Source organism: Cricetulus griseus, chromosome 7, assembly GCF_003668045.3.
Source record: "Cricetulus griseus strain 17A/GY chromosome 7, alternate assembly CriGri-PICRH-1.0, whole genome shotgun sequence".
NCBI lineage: Eukaryota > Metazoa > Chordata > Mammalia > Rodentia > Cricetidae > Cricetulus > Cricetulus griseus.
The window spans coordinates 11,602,802-11,620,607 of NC_048600.1; the positions used below are offsets into that span (position 1 = coordinate 11,602,802).

A 17,806-nucleotide genomic window follows, 5' to 3' on the forward strand; every position below is an offset into this window, starting at 1 on the left:
ATCCTCCCCGTCTTTTTCATCTCTCCTGTTTCCCTCCTTATTCCCCAACAGCTTGGGAAAGCTATAATTTACATGCCATAACATTTACCCGTTTTTAAGTGTGCAAGTCAATGACTCTCAGCAACTTTCTAGAATTCTACAAAGAATACTATAACCCAGTTTTAGAACGTTTCCATCACCCCAAAATGAGGCTTCATACTAGTTAGCAGTCAATATTGTTCCACAGCTAGCCCCAGGCAACCACTAATCTGCTCTCTGTCTCTACAGATTTGCCTATTCTAGATGATTCCTATACAGAGAATCACTCAATGTGAGGTCTTTAACTTTCTGTCTGCCTTCCTTAACTTTGCATAATGCTTTTGAGAGGCATCTATTTTACAGCATGTCTCCTGGTCCATTCTTTTTTATTGTAGATTAGCATCCTGATGTGTGGCTATATAACCACATGTGCTGTATCCATTCAATGATTGACAGCCATGGCTTCCCTATCTTACTATTTCAACATCCACACCAGAGACTGCACTCTATTCATCAGGTCATTCTGGATCAACTTTCTGAAATCTGGGGAAAGCGTGTTTAGGCTTCTCAAGACTTGGTCTCTTTATCACAGAAGGGGGTGTATAGGGGGAAATCCTAGCCACACCCGCTTGGGGCTGGCTACAGGTAACCCTGACCATGCCTGCTTGGGGCTGGAGACAGGTGTCGACGACCACACCCACTTGGGCGTGGTCAGAGTGATGTGGGAATGGTTTAAGAGTGAGGGGCGCGTGGGGACCTCCTTCTTCCCTTGCTCCCTGCGGCTTGGCTAGGCGGGTCTACGTGATTGGTAATTTCCTAAATAAACTACCTTTATAATCTAGACCTGACTCCATATTGCCATCTGCTTTAGGGTTGGTTGACTGATAGTAGCCTTCCAGGAAGGAGATTTCCCAAGAAAACATAACCAGGAAACAAATGCATCCATGACATCTTTCTGTTTATCTCAGCCTCATGCTTTCCCTGACTGTAGTTGGAGGACCTGGCTCTCTAAGCTATGAAACGGCTGGAAAGAAACATAATCTCAATGAGTTACTGTCCAGACTTCATGACCCATTCTGGCTTGATTACAAGCACTCCCAGGGGAAACAATCAATCATCTAATATTTAACCACCAATCAGAAAACAGTAACTAATACTGGACAAGACCCAGGATGCTCAGTACCTCTGTTGTGCAAGAAATTAACCCTTTGGTTGCTGGTTAATGGGGTCAAGCCATGGAAGGAGCCCAGCTGGCTGAAGCAACAGAGACACTGAGGGGTTGTCCATCAGATGGTCCCATACAGAAGCACTTTAATGTTTGAATAGTGGCTTCAGCCCGACCATGGGTGAGCATGAGCAGGACACCAAACCCACTCATCTCTACGCACCCAGAAAGCAAATATATCCCAAGCTCAGAGCTCCAAACTGGTTTTAAAGGCCTTATATCTGCCATAGTCGTGATGGAGCACCCCTTCAGAAAGGGTTATGCTCTGTAATGGAGAAGTGGAAGTTAGGAAAGGATAATCCCTGCTTTCTTACCAACGCTTTGGGATGAGGTAAGGCTGATGAAACTAGATTTTTGCAAAATACATCAGCACACATGTGCTGAAACTGACTCCTAGGACTTGACCTACCCTAGTGGTTGCTAACATAGATTCTTCTTAACACCATACAGGTTCTGGCTGCAGATCGTCACATGGTGGGGTCCAGGATCCGGGGCAACAGTGGCATTTGACAACATTTCCATCAGCCTTGACTGCTACCTCACTAGTGAGTTTCCCCTGGTACTTTGTTCCCTTAACCCAGTGACCCATGGTCTCATCTCTAGACCACCAATCTTAGCCATCTTGCCTTTTCTACCTTCCTCAGTACAACCTCTTCTCTCTTCCTAAAATTGACTCTGCCTAACTCAGCCCACTGGGCTTTCTCTATTCTAGTCAGTGGGGAGGATAAAATGCCCTCGAATGCAGCACCCAAATCCAGAAATCTGTTTGAGAAAAATCCAAACAAGGATCCAAAATCCTGGGCAAACATATCAGGACCGACGCCCATCTTCGACCCTACAGGTAAGGGTTACTTTGGCACAGCTGGCACCTTTGAACATTATTTCTTGCTGCCAAAGGCAGAGGAATGGCCTGTGTTGTGGCTGGGGTGGGCACTGTGGTTAAAAATAAAGGTTGATCTCCAGGAGAGGCATCACCACCTTTGTTATGGGTCCCCAAGAAGAAGCTGTGTAGGTCTCTCATCACCTTAGTAGTGGTGATAAGACCTAACTAACTACTGGAAATATACCAAAGAGCAACACACAATGGCAGGGAGTGTCAAGCTATGACCAGTGGTTATGACACACAGTGGTAGACAAATGATATAGAGGTAGAGTCAGGAAGATGATAAATTTGAAGTCACCTTTGAGCTTCACCTTTAGGGACCTAGAGAGATGGTTCCATCTGTAAAGTGTTTGCCATACAAGCTCCAGTACCCAGTACCCAGTTCAGATCCCCAGTATCCATGTAAAGAGCCCATCACAGTGACTCACACCTACAATCCTAGCACTGGGGAGATGGAGATGGGGGATCCCTGTAGCTTGGTGGGCAGGTGGTCTTGCTGAAGAGTGAACTCTAGATTAAGTAAGAGAGCTTGTATCAACAAATAAGGTCACCTGAAATCAACCTCTGGCCTTTACACACTTACACACACACACACACACACACACACACACACACACACACACACCATGGGTCTTGTTTCTAAGCCCCCTCCCCAAGTGTGTCCCAAGGGCTTTGGTACATGGGTCCTGGCACTTCTCACATGAGAAACAGGTACAGCATACAGTCCACCACATCCTGTTGTATACATCTTGATTGGAATAACAGCATACAGATGATAAATCTGTAATTTCTACTTACAAGGTAGAATCCTGGTTCTGTGCAAAGTACAAAATAATTAGAAGCTTGTAGCTTTGACACCAAATTGGTTAGCTCTCTGCTCATTAGCTAAATTTTAGTTTTGCTTTGCTTTAAAAAAAAAAAAGACAAAAGCTGCTTGAAACTGCTCTCATCCCTTACTGGTTCCTGCCTGATCTGGCCAACTACTAGCTGAGAAGGGGGGTGTCTCCTTTCACCTTCAAAGCCCCCCTCCCAAAACTTTCTAATCCTCCTACAGTCTACCTGGGAACCTAGACTAGAGAGCACTATATCCTGCTAGCTGCTATGACTCACAGAAATATCTAGCCTTCCCATTCATCCATTCAGTGTCCCTTCCTGTCACCCATGCCCGGGGACTCACCTCTGTATACTACCTTGTGATTAGCTTGTGCAACTTACAAATCCATCAATTCAGGAAGGGGACCACAATTCCCTTTTCATTCCCTGTGATAATTAAACATGGTAGCAACCCTCACTCTGGCCTCAATGCCAAACCAGGACTCCAGGAACAACTACTGATTGATTGGTGGGCATCTGGAAGCTTGAGCCAAGTTCTCTAATGTCAACTGCCACAACACTATAGCCAGCATTTAGGGAGCAGTGGTCTACCTGGCCTGAGTCTGGGCTCATTACCACATAGCTAACTCCCTCTATCCACAAAAGGATACTCAATAAAGAGCCCTCTGGCCACTCAGACAAATGAAATCACATGGGAGATGGGAAAGGACCATGACTCCTACCATTTCCAAACAGAATTAGAAGCAAACACTCCTAGAGGGCTCCTGGAGACTCCGGCTAAAACAACAGGCTACCCTAGTGAGCAGCATTACCTCAGAACAAGATAGTCAGCCAGCTCCAGGTCAGAAGGAAGAAGAGGGTATTGAGCCAAAGATGTCTGAGAGTAGCCTTGATGTTCCCTAGGGATGCTCTAGGACACTCAATATGGAGCTGTTATTTTTTCCCAAGAACCCATTGCCACATGGGGAGCTGCTTAAGGTGAGAGAAAGGGGGCTCAGGTCACACAATCCTCCCCTCATGTGCTCTATTGCAGGAGGTATCTGTCTCCCCCATGATTTGGGTTCCCTAGCCCCATTGCAGTGTAGATCCCTCTAGATGTGGACTGGGGGTGCAAAGAGGGTCTGCTTGCAGGATAAGATTTCTGGGAAGAAGGCCACTTCCCACAGGTGTGTCTCCTGAGTTACTGGACTTAGCCATATGGTCAGGGAGAAGGTCCTACCTAGCCCAGGACTCACCTGGCTTTCATCCAGACCCAACTGCTGTCCTTGCCCATTCCTTCCTCAGTCCTTTCTGTGCAGAGCCAATGAATAGCACAACACCAGGATGGAGCACAAAGAACTCATAGTCTGGAAGGGGAGAGAGCAGGTAGACAATGATTTCACTGGAGCAGGAGGCAGTGGAGGGGATCCTAGAAAGGCAAGCATGGGGTACATTCACTCAGTAGCAACCACCCAGCATGCACACAATCCTGGTACCTCCCTGTAGTCATCACTGTGTGTACCATAGCAGGGAAGGGGCCTGAGCAGTACTGGCCACACTGAAGCTTCAGATCCAAGATAGGAGGGTAGGGAGACCAGCAAGGCATGTCTACAATGTCTGCCTAGATCCAAGCTCAGAGTGTTGACCTGGGAGGAGAAAGACAGAAGTGGGGAGAAAGGGGGAGGGGGAAAAGAGGAACAATGATAAAGGAGAGGAGAGGGGAAAGGGATGGGAATGGAAAGGGGAAAGGGTTGGGAATGGAAATCAGACAGTGCCTGCCCTTGAGCTAGGCTTTTTCACAAGTCAGCTTGATCTCATACTGGCCCAGGGTAGTTACTTTTACTCCTATTGAAAGGAGAAGAAAGATGCAATGAAAGCCTGGGAGTGCATGGCTGCTAGGAAGCGGGACCAGGATATGAACCCAAAGTCTGTAGTCTTTTCACCAGCTCTGCCACTGTGGGTAGAAAGCTCTCCAATCAGAGAGAAATGCTGTGTGGGAAGGAGGTAGGGGGACAGTCCCAGAGAAGAGCCCCTGCATGAGCCCTAAACAGTCATCTCCTGACCCTCTGACAAAGAATCAAGGCGACAAGATAATAAGATTTTCTCTCCAAAGTTCAGCGCTGTCAGTTCGCACTGAGTTGGAACAGGGGTGGGTGGCATTTCAGCTCTCCTCCAGGCAGTCAGCACAGAAGCCACTGAAAACACAAAAGCCAAATGAAGCCAGGCCTTAAAAAACCTATTACTGACAATGATCCCCAAAACTCCTTGTGTCCCACCCTCCCAAACCATTCGGGCTCACTCCAGGGGAGTGAGTGGCCAGGGAAGCCTCCAGTCTAGGGGCCAGGGAAAAGCCTGGCCAGGTGATACATTTGGCCTTCTCGGAAGCCTCTGAGTCACTTTAGCTAATCAGATGAAGAAGCTGGAGGAGAAAATGGGGCGAGTATTAAGTCCTGGGAAATTACGTTTGTCAGCTTCGCACATGCAATTACGCTAACCAAATGGTCGGGCTAATGCAATTAGGACTGGGCTCTTCTCTCTCCCTCTCCCTCCAGCCCTAACTCTCTCCACCTCCCTGTCTCTGCCTCCACTTCAGTCTCTGTCTTTGTCCCTGGTGGTAATGTATGATGCTGCCTCTGAGCAGGTACAATCAGACTCCACCAGTCTCCCTCCATAAAAAGCTCAGTTGAGGATTTGAAAGCTCCAAGGCCCTGTACCCCTCTCCCCTCTATCATGGGCTCAAATGTGGCATAGGTGGGATCAAGGGAAACCCAATGCCACAATTTCGGAATCTTGACAAAAAAAAAAAAAAATCACAACCTTGCCTCTTCCAAATCTATCTCTGGGTTTGTTTACCATTTTCAAGTATGCATCTTGAACAAGGAGGGAGAAAAACAAAACTATGTAAAACTCTGGGCCAGTGAGGTCATTGGTGACCTGTTTGGTCCCTGGAACCCAAGATGGAAGAAGAGAACCAATGCCTGAAAGTTAACCTCTGACCTGCCCACAAAGCACCATGGCCTGGGTGTACTCTCTCTCTCTCTCTCTCTCTCTCTCTCTCTCTCTCTCTCTCTCTCTCTCTCTCTCACACACACACACACACACACACACACACACACACACACACTGATGATGATTTAATATATATGTATATTTATATTTATATGTAAAATATACATTTATATAGCCCTGAAAAGAACTCAAGCCTAGGAGTCAGAACCTCCATGCTATGTCCTGGCCAGATCACACTAGCCATGACCCTAGGGTGGTTCAGCCTCACGGGGCCTTGTTCTGCATATCAGCAAACACACAGGGATGGCTCCTATGGGAGAGGCTGGTGTGAACACAGTTGCTTATTATCATTTCTAGGAAGTCTAGCCCACCGTTTCTAAGAAGTCCAGGTCTAAGGCGCTGAAGAGATGACTCGGTAAAGAGTTTACCACAGAAGCATGAGGATCTGAGTTCAGTCTCCAGAACCCACATTTTAAGAAGCTGGGCACACTTGTAACCCCAACACTGGAGAGATATGGGGTTAGCTAGCCAGCCAGCCAATCAAATCAGTGAGCTCCAGGCAAATTAGAGACCCTGTCTCAAGAAACAAGATGAAAGGCACCCGAGGAATCTGTTGGCCTCTGGCCTCCACACTCATGTGCACACATGTACATCTGCACACACACACATGCAAACATTCATCTACACACACACACACACACACACACACACACACACACACACACACACTCACACACCAGAGGCTGAGGCAATCTGGAGTAAGCTTTACTTGGCCCTTCTCTCCAATTAACCCATGGCTTGGCTAATGTGCCCAGAAGTCATGGTGACAGACTGTCCATTTCCACACGTGCTCCTATGATTCAAGAACAGATGCCAATTCCAATGAGAAAGTTCTATGTGTTTCATATAAATTGATTGAGTCTATTTCTGCTAAATGCATTATCCATTCACTCAGAACAACTATCAGAGTTAATAGAATTTGTAACTAGAGCCATTATGTTCCACACACACCCTTCTGGGGATGACGACATTGTTGGAAAGAAGTCTTCCCAGGGCCCAGCCCCTCTTTCAAAACCCGTCTTCTCATTCGATGGGGTCTTTGTGTGCCTCAGAGACTTCTATACTCAGACCCTGTAGACTAGGCCAAGTTCACTACAGGGGCACACAGTAGTGACACACCCACTAGTGAAGCATCTTTTGCCTTCTGGTTAGCCCCATTTCTAAATAAAGACTATTTAATGGTGTTCTAACACATTCTGTCCCCTCTGCCTTGATGGTATTGTTGACAGCCCCATGGCAGGTTAGGGATAGGAAGGAAGCCAAGTTCCCATCTGTAGCCATAGCTCTTCACTGGGTTCTAGTTTGGGAGGCAAGGAGTTCCAGGGTATGAGAATGCCATGAGACAAGGGCAGGAGGGCCTCTTCACCCTGGGGCAGGGGACCCATACTAGAGTCTTGGATGAACCATAAACTCCTGATCATGGACATTCTCAGTGACTTTCCTACTCTAAGAGCATCCTCTCCTCGTCTTCATCAGAGTCCCCTGTCTGAGAGGGGCTGCCCATTGAACTTACATAATCCTGGGTTCCTGCATGCCTGTGGGATATCTGAAATAGGATGTTAACCATCCACATTTCGCCAGGTGATGGTGGTGCTTGCCTTTAATCCCAGCACTCAGGAAGCAGAGGCAGATATATCTTTGTGAGTTTGAAATCAGCCTGATCTACAGTTCCAGGGCAGCCAGGGCTGTTACATTTCTCACAAGCCCTTCAGGACTGTCTTATTAGCAACAAAGGTTAGAAGAAACCCAGGGCTGCACATGAAGCCTAACCTAGAGAAGGTGCTGAAGTGGGGAGGAGTCATAGGGCATCTTTCATCTGTGAAGGCCTGGCTCATGCAGCAATAATAACCATTGTTCTTTACATGGTGCCAGGAGCCAGGAGCTGGGGCTGAGCTGTGTGGCTGCTTATCTCACTTGCTGCTATGATATTAACCCCTTACACACTTGGGTCTACAGAGATTAAGTGACTAGCCATAAATTACACATTTGTAAATGGCTTAAAGATCTATGTCTTAAGATTCACATAAACAGTAACATTTTTCTAGGCCATGTAACACCTAGAAGAACAAAGCTGTGGTAGTGTAACCTTAGAAGACCCCATTGCTGGAAAGGTCTTCCAGAAGCATCTTCCTATTGAGAAAACCCCCAGTTTGTTGTGTTAGTTTCCTGTGTTAGTCTGTTTGAGAAAACAGACTATACCTGCCTCTTCACTAATACATAAGACAGCACACTAGGCAAACAACACACACACACACACACACACACACAGAGAGAGAGAGAGAGAGAGAGAGAGAGAGAGAGAGAGAGAGAGAGAGAATATTGATCACTGAAGCTCATTGGAGTACCCCCATGCAACCCAGCCTTCACCGGTGCATTCCCCCTCAAGTGGGGAAATAACTCTTTAAGGAGTAGAAAGCATGGTGTCATAGATACAACCCTTGCAACTCATTGAAAGTCCGGCCATTTTCTGGTTTTAGATTATTACCTCCTTAGAATAATTATACTAATGGTTATGCATGAAGCACCTACGTTAATAAGGCTCAGGGGCTCCCAGTCACTGCACAGGCTCAGAACTCTCTGAATTAACATGTCATTCTTCATTTGGATATGGCTCCCTTCCCCGGGAGCTAGTGTGGCTGTGTTCCAGGAAGAGAGGTGATGTGGAAATAATGTGTGATTCATGATTCTCATCACTGAAATCAACAAGTTTCTTTTAGTGAAAGTGGCTTTGCATGCTGAGGAATCAGTGTGCACCCCAATTCTAATGACCAGGGTCTGCTTGGGAGCCAAGGAAGGGGACCTGCTGACAGCAGTTGCATGGAACTAGAGATGGGTTTAAGGCATCCTGCTCACCAGAAAGAACTTCTTGGGATATTCTGGGCATCTGAACTGTGGTCCTCATGTTTATATAGCAAATGCCCATGGTTGTAGACTACCATTCTCACATGCTTCCATTGAACACAGACCAGCAGATGCTAAGGTCATGCAATGTCTCTCTTGTGTCATCCTTGAAGACCTCTAAAGATGGATATTACCTGAGAAAGAAATATAGCATAGTTGTGGAGTGTGTGTGTGTGTGTGTGTGTGTGTGTGTGTGTGAGAGAGAGAGAGAGAGAGAGAGAGAGAGAGAGAGAGAGAGAGTACAAATATTTAGTTCATGTAGGTGTGGATTCATGACTGCACAATGAACATATGAGGAAGGCAGAAGACAACCTCATGTATCAATCCTAAGGCACCTTCTACCATTTTTGGAGAGAGGGTCTCTTATTGGCCTGGAACTTCACCATATAGGCCAAGCTAGCTGGCCCATGAACTTATGGAGATCCACCTGTCTCCACCTCCTGTCTCAGCATCCCTGGTATTACAGGCTTGTCCCACTGCATCTGACTTTTGTGAGCATAAGTCCTAAAGGTCTGAACTCACATCTGTATACTTTGTAGGCAAGTGCTTTACCAACTGAACCACTTTCCCAGACCCCAGATACTTGGGTCTAAATCCTAGCAAAGCTGATCACTTTAAACAACTTTCCTTTCCTGCCTGTCTCTGTTTTTTCATATTAAAAGTGTGTTTTATAGGTCTGGAAGATGACTCCACAGCTAAAGAACTTGCTGCACAGGTTCAGGTCCCCAGAATCCACATTAAAACTGGGACGTGTGGCAGCCCACCTGCAACCCCACCATGTAGGAGGTAGAGACAGGAGATCCAAGAGAAAACTTGCCAGCCATATTGCCAAAAGAGTGAGCTTCAAGTTCACCTGCCTCAGTATACAAAGTAAAGAGAGAATGAAGAAGATATATCATGCCAACCTCAGGTCTCCACACACATTCAGACAAATGTGCAGGTGCACCCACATAGACACACAAGTACCCACACACATGCAAACATGAATACACAGGCACATGTACACCAAACATACTCAGAAAATTAGTTTTTATAGTATTAGTAGTGATATCTCATAGGTCTTCTATAACGACCACACACTTTAATGTGTGCCAAGTGTTCAGAAGGATGTCTAATGTAGTATGCTGGTGAGCCTGTCTTATTTTTCTTATTTTAGGATTGAGAAGAGTGAGGGTCAGAAGGCAAGTGATTCACCCTACCATCTCTAGTGTCAGGGTTCAGCATCAAGGCTGCTCACTGCAAAGCCTTCCCCACTGTGCACCCATGCCTGTCAGAGCGATATCAACCACTGCCTGATCACTCACTCGTGTCAAGGCAGAGGCTGTTTTCACATTCTATCCATGGCATTTAGCTCAGCACCCAATGCACAAGACAACACTGCTTCCCCTGAAGCCCAGTCCTGGAAGAGCCTGTGTTTTCAATGAAACAAGTCTACATTGGGTACCTACACTGTGCTAGGGCCTATGGCTGGGGACAAACCAAGCATGGGTCTTGCAAACTGTACCACTCAGAGCTGATCCACACAGTCCGCATAGTAAGTAAGTCACTGTTCCCATGTAGAATTATGACAAGTGCCCCACCACACAGCTCTGGCTTCATCCTGCCCAGATGGTACATTGCACATCCTGAATCAATCTTCTTCTTCTTCTACTTCTTCTTCTTCTTCTTCTTCTTCTTCTTCTTCTTCTTCTTCTTCTTCTTCTTCTTCTTCTTCTTCTTCTTTTTCTTCTTCTTCTTCTTCTTCTTCAAACCCAATTCCACCTGGCGGTGGTGGCGCACACCTTTAAGCCCAGAACTCAGGAGGCAGAGGCAGGTGGATCTTTGTGAGTTTGAGACCACACTGGTCTACAAAAGCTAGTTCCAGGACAGGCTAAAAAGCTACACAGATAAACCATGCCTCAAAAAACCAGAGGGGGGGGGGGAGAGAGAGAGACCCAATTCCTAGAAAGCAGGTCCTCAACTTAGGTGGCATTGCCTATGATGTCAGCACTTAAGTGGCAGAAGATGAGTAGGTAATTCAAGGTCATCCTTGGTGAGAGGAGTGAGTGGGAGGCCAGCCTGAGCTACATGAGGCCTTGCATTTAAAAGGAAGAGAAGGAAAATGAGGAAGAGGAGGAGGAAACAAACGAGAAGCTCCACACAGTCACTTTAGGACCCCACACACCACCCTAGTGAGACCTTAGTCTGATGCTCTGGGGTGGGGGTGGGGCATTATGAGCTCCTAGCAAACTCCTAAGGTATACCTGGGCCACCGCTGCTACCCCAAGCAGCAGGCAGGAGCCACCACAGTTCTCTCTCCCAGCTGGCCTTGAGAAAACATGTTTTTCCCCCATTTGTTTCAGTGACAGGTTACATAAGTGGGAGACAATAAATGATCCAGGAGCTTTGGGCTCAGCATGCCTTGATTAAGATCATTAAGCTCATGGCCAGCAGAACACAAAGGCCCTCCGTCAGTGCACATAGTAAGCAATTGTTAGGAAGTCCACTTTAATCACTGTTTTCTTCCCAGACTCGCTGCCCCAACCCAGCCCTGTGTCCCAGAAAGCCTTTGTCTACCCCTCTTGCTACACTAAAGTTTCAGTGACTTTTACAGAGAAGTATTTGTACTAATTCATCTGGGCCAGGAGGTAGACTGAGGCTCTGAGAGAAGCACCAAAATGTCTTGTCTGTTTGCTCCTCCCCTGCCAAGAGAAAAGGAAACACTGGGTCAGAACTGCCTTAGGCACAGAGTAAAGAAGGGAGAGGGTGGAAATCTGCCCAGACAGGGGCTCCCCAAGGGGAACAGACAGAAGCAAGAGCCTTGCTGTGGGCCGGAACTGTGTAGGGAGGATTCAGTACTTTGAAGCCGTCTGCCCTGAATATATGAGCCTTAAACAACACACATTTGTTTATCAGTGCCTATGAGTGGGAAGCCAGGCCCAGCTCAGGTCCTCAGGTCACCTACCAAGGGCACTGGGATCTCACCTGAAAGTTTGATTGGGGAAGGAGTCACATCCAAGCCCACCCGACTGTTGACAGTTCCTGGATGATGTGGGGTTGAGAATCCCAGTTCCTAACTAGCTGAAGGCCACCATCATCAGTTTCTGCTGGCCTCAGCAGCCTGCTTCCTTCCAGGTATGACATGGGCAGGGAAGGGTAGACAGAGAGTAAAAGAATATGCTAGCAAGACAGAAGTTGTAATCTTGAAAATGGCATCCCATCACCTTGGCATATTCTCTTGGCAGAAGCAGCTCACAGGTCTTGCCAAGGGTTACACAGGTGTGAACCTCAGATGGTGACCAGCTCAAGTCCATCTACAGTGGCTCTCATCAGAGCTGCCACACTGAGAAACCCTCAGAGCCCACTGAACTCCCAGGCTTTGTCTCAAAAGTGTCTAATATCATCCCTTGGGCATTTATCTAGTCACAAAGCACCTACTGAAAGCTATATAACACCAAGACAGTGAACACAAAGCACCTACTGAGTGCTACATAACACCAAAATGGGTGGACTGGCAAGGGGCCTAGAGAGCAAGGCTGTTTCTCAGAGCTGACTATTATAGTAAGAAAGTAAGATCATTTCTAACAGGTGATCAAGGATATAAAACAAAATATTCATGTGAAATGTTGTGTTACTGTTAATTCTGTTATCAAAATATATAGCCAAAAATATTGGGCAAATTCACTCCCATGAGAGCTGTAGTGTGTGTGTGTGTGTGTGTGTGTGTGTGTGTGTGTGTGTGTGTGTGTGTTATGTACATATATTTTCCACTTTTTTTACAAAATTCTGAGAAAATTCTAGTTTCTTGCTGTTAAAATCTAACCAATTTTTTAAGTGGAGAGAGGAGACAGTATGTGCATTTAGAGTCCACTAAATCAATTCCCCAATCCAAACAATTGCCTATTTGCAAGTAAAGGCATTATATTTACTTGTGTGGGGAGAGGGGTAGATGTCTTATGAGGAGTCCTGAAGGATTGCTCCATATGAACCTTTTCCTCCATATTGATTGGCAGAGGGTCTGTAGTCTTCCAAAACTTGTTCAGATCTTAGAAATCCTGGAAACTCCTGAACCTTCTCCATGAATATTTTTCCAAATAAATCCCAAGCGACGGTCCTGAAAGGCCTGATTTGTTTTTAAGAATGAATATTGACTGTGAGTTCACAAGAAGGTGAAAGCAAATCTGTTCATCTGATTATTATTGTTTTAGTAAGTGACTGGCAGGTTTAATGATCGCACTCCAGAATTAATGTTAGCCTGTAAGGAAACAAAGGAGAGCCCTGGTTGTCTACCAACCTGCCTGAGGATCGATAGCAAAGCCTCCATGTTGCTTGGTACAGCTATCTAGGAAAGAGGACTGTTTCTTTCTCCTCAGCCAGCCTTGTGACTTTGACTTTTCAGACTAATCCACTCAGCCTATCAACTAATCTGTTCCATCAACCATTGGGTGAGGAGAGTGTCCCACTGCTTAAGGAGTAACTGGGGGGTCTTCTCAAAGATGGCATTCTAGTTATGTGTACGTTTGGGTATATATGAGTGTATTATCACTTGGCATGAGTGTATACTGTGTGATTCTAGGGAGACCTACCCCCTTTCAGTCATAGGCAATAAATAGCAAGCATATAGATACACTATCAGAAAATGTCCAGTCTAACCACCTCTAGTGTTCTACACTTACACAGAAGCTTAAGAGGCAAAGTCTAGGACCCCTCAGTGTTCATGACCTCTCCGTTTTAGATGCTCAAATGGGCTTTGGAGCAGGGGTGTGAGCTGGTTTCTTCTTTCTGTTGGGTTTTGTTTAAATTCTGGTTTCCATCTAACAGAGATCCATGCACCACTCTCTGTGTGTCTAGCAGTATTGTCAGCTCTGGACATAAGACAGGGAACAGAATATACGTAACCCAACTCTTGCAAGACTACGCTAGTGTACAGATTTCATCTTTTCCTACTGACACGATAAGGCAAAAAGGAAGCTAGCTAGGGACAGAGCAAGAGTGGCAGGGGACTGTGGGGCACGCATGTTGTGACAAAGAAATGCAGAGTATGAAATCTTCAGGGTATTTCAAGTGTATCAAGAAAAGCTTTTGTGTACTAACATTGGGTCCCTAGGCTTTACAGCTAGGTGTGGGGGCTAGAGAAAGACTTTTGGCTCTTAGCTTCTGCTTTAGCTTACAATAGTGGAGGTAGGTTAACTGGCCAAGTTCAGATCATTTATCTATATGCTTGTTAGAAGCTACTCTGTTTATTTCCCATGACTAAAAGGGGGTTGGTCTTCCTAGGACCCCACCTCCATCCCAGTATACACTCATGCCAAGTGTACATACACACATACATACGCAGACATATCAAGGTTCTCTGTGACCATCCACACACTCATAAGGTCTAAAGACCTTGACCATGACATGTGCCAAGACACAGCAGATGGTAGGATAAAGGAGAGACTCTCTGAGCAATCGAGAACAGTGGGTGTCTCTGATTGCTGTCCCTCCACCAAGGAAGCCATGGGCCAGTGTTGTAATTTTAAAAGAGGCACAAGAGAAAAAGATGCCATGTGACAGAGCTCGTGTGGAGGGGTCTTTTATTAGGGGAATGGGGAAAAGGGGAGGGGAGAAATCAACCTCTGGGGATAGGAGTAGCAGAGGAGAAAGGGGGGTCAGAAAGACAGGCAGAGAGAGAGAGAGAGAGAGAGAGAGAGAGAGAGAGAGAGAGAGAGAGAGAGATGAGAGGTGGGCAGGGCCCTTTTAAAAGGGAATATAGTGAATGTGCACAGATGGTGCTCTTGATGGCCACAGCTGAGGACATATTCTGTCAGAACCCCAAGGACAGGCCAGTACAGATGCCTGAATACTAACAGCCAGTGTCTAAGGAGGACTTGGGAAACCTGTCTCACTTCATTGATGTTACTGTTTGAAGCCTTGTAGCCAGACCTCAGGTCAGTGGGGTTTCCATTGCAAGTGAGTGGGAGGCCTTGATCTAGGATGTTCTGTTAGGTTAAACCAGGACCCATTAAAAATTTAACATAAAGGCTGGGAGGTGGTTGTGCATGCCTTTAATCCCAGCACTCAAAGCAAGTTCCAGGACAGCCAAGGTTACACAGATGGATCCTGTCTTGAAAAACCAAACCAAAAAAAAAAAAAAAAATTAAAGTACAATAAAAATATCATAGATAGCTGTTGATGTCTATTGGGTGGCACTATTAAGTGGCTACTGTTGTTAGTTCAGTACCTGGTGCTATCAAGACTCACATCTCTGTGTCCCTCGTGGCCTTTTCCTCATGATCCTAAAATGGCCATTGTGGCTACAGCCAGCACACCTGCCCTGCAGGCAGGAGTGAGAGAAAACCCATGTCTTCTCTTGCCTCCCACCTACCAGTCTTGCTCTTGGGGTTGAACATCCTGTCCTAATGTTCTCCCACTGTCTTCAGCTCTGCCCTTGGCTTTGGGATGCCTCACCCTCTCATGGGTCTCCAACCGTCTTCAAGGCCTGAGACCCAGACCTAGCAGTCAGAACTGTCTGGAATTTTTTCTAATTTGAAATCTCCTGACTAGTTGGGCTGCCTACCCCTGCCTGCCCATCCTCCAGAGGGGTCATAATCCTACCTGCCTGGGAGGGTGGTATTAAGCTGAGATGGGGCATACAACCAGCAAAGCTCTGGAGGGCCAAGTAGTTACGGTGTGGCTTCCAACACTGCCCTCTGTCTCTCTCAGAGACAGGGAATCCTAACGACAAGCAAGTCTTGTCCTAGAAGAACTTAGCAGGGCAGAAGTTTCTGGTTCTTCTCACCTGTGTGGTGCAGAGCCAGTATTTGAGCAACCTACCATCACTTCCCACTTTAGCCTTGCCACCAAATACATTATGTATAATCTGCAGATGGCTGAGTCCACAGTACCCATGTCAACATCAAATACTTTATTAGCCCAGCTCTGGCCTGAAGCCAACATGGGGATAACTGAATTAGCCCAAAGCCTCCCTTAACTTAATTTTTACAGCTCTGCTTTCAGGACAGTGAATTGGCTTTTGTTGCCCCTCACCCCCACCCCCTGTGACCTTTTTCTTCTCCTACGTGTGACTGAGTTTCCCTCAGGGAGCAGGGGGTAGCTGAGAACACAAAGCAGCAGCCATCACAGGCGCCATTAAGCTCCTGCAGATTGCTGGGTGTCAGAGCTGTTTAGGGTAATTCAGTCCTGAAAGCAGCTTTTATCTCAACAGCCCTGACTTGCTGCCTGCTGGTTGGGAGATCCCTCTCTCAGGAGAGTTGTCACCTCCCAGCAGCAGGGGATCCAGGCCTCTGGTCTCTGTCCCAGGATACTTCACTATTTATGAGACATCTCACCTATGTAGAGAAACTTCATATGGAGCAAAGGAGGCCAAAGGGCAACAGTCCAGTTAGCTCTCATCTGAGAGCTCATAGCTAACCAGGGCTGGTATTACCATAGCTGTTACCACCTAAAGCTTCCATCAGCAAAGGACAGATGAGCCATGACCACCTCGGGAGCTTTGTGTGAGTGAACCCCAGTCAGGGGGTCATGGGTAACTGCACACAAGCGCATGCATACATAGCATAGGAGCACATACAAGTGTGTGTGCTGCATGTACAAACAAATAATTCCCATTGAAACAAACCAGAGGACAGCAAGTGAAAATTCGCCAGGAGACCGTAGGAGTGTGTTGTGGAAGGACAGTGCCTTCCTTCCTCACTCAGCCTCAGGCTTGCTCTACCATCCCAGGCTTATTGTTTGACTTTTCACACGATTTATTATTAGGCGATGAAAGCAGCAACCCTTTTTCCTTTCTTTTATATTGACTTAACACGTTTGTAAAACTGAAGCTCACTGGAGGATGGAGATGCTACTCAAATGTGCTGTAATTAAATATGCTGAAGTCGAAAGCCTAAACGCATTCCCAATTATGCTAGCTCAGCACCATCGTGGCACCCTCTTATCTGGATTTAAACTTCCAGCACTCCCAGCCACTAAACAGGAAATGTAAGTACATTCCAACACTCTGAGATGAAAGTCAGGGGCCTCCAGTCTGAGCCATGGAAGATAGAGGTCTCCTCTCACACCCTTGATATTGTATACAAAATACAGTAGAATCTGCTGAAGTTCTGAGAGGGAAGAAAAACAGATGCATATAAAATATCTGTACCCGGGATCATTTACTGAAAGTTCAGATGGCCCTGAACAACTCATTAAACTAGGTGGCACTGCTAAGGTTAAATTGTCCTTAGTGGGGAGTATCTAACCAGAGAAAGGCAGAAGGTTCAAGACCATGGTGTTTGGAGACATCCCTGAAGCAAATTAGAACATCAGCTGCCAGAGGGCAGAGGTGGATGAAAAGGGTCTCTCCAGAAAGGTACCCTAAAGGGCTGATCGTAGCAAATGGGTTGGGCTGTTGATTTTGTTTTCTCAGATATTCTGGGAGAAAGGCAGTGATGGTGGAGACAGCAAAATTTGTTTGATGCTTTGCTTTGTTTTCAACATCTCTAAATCCTTACATAGACACAGACCTTAAATCAGACCCAAAAACCTGAGGGCAACATTTACAACAAAATGATGCTAAATTAGTTACCTTCCAAGAGCCTCAAAATAGGAGTGAATGGAGACAAAGTATCTAGTATTATAACCCCCCAGATCGGTGTGGTAGCAGGTATGTCTTGTATGTGAGTTTATGCCCGAGAACAGTAGAGCTGAATCTTAGTCTATTTTGAGTTCTTACAGGAGCCTCCATACTGATTTCCAAGTGGCTGAACTAATCTACGATCTCACCAGGAGTGTATGAGGTTTCCTTTTCCCCACATCCTAGCCATCATTCGCTCTGTTTTCTTTGATAGCCATTCTGACTAGAATGATGTGGAAGGTCAGTGGAGTCTTAATTTGTATTCCCCTGATGGCTAAGGATGGTAAAGATTTTTCATATT

At 46.2% G+C, this 17,806-nt stretch overlaps 1 protein-coding gene across 1 annotated transcript in view; it reads left to right on the forward strand.

Annotated features, from left to right (window-relative positions):
• Positions 1–17,806, forward strand: part of Alk (ALK receptor tyrosine kinase) — a 688,619-nt gene that overhangs the window by 609,038 nt on the left and 61,775 nt on the right. Inside the window, exons 10-11 of the mRNA XM_027424412.2 lie at positions 1,694–1,788; positions 1,956–2,084. Coding sequence (XP_027280213.2) covers positions 1,694–1,788; positions 1,956–2,084 — 224 coding nt within the window. The remainder of the gene's footprint in view (positions 1–1,693; positions 1,789–1,955; positions 2,085–17,806) is intronic.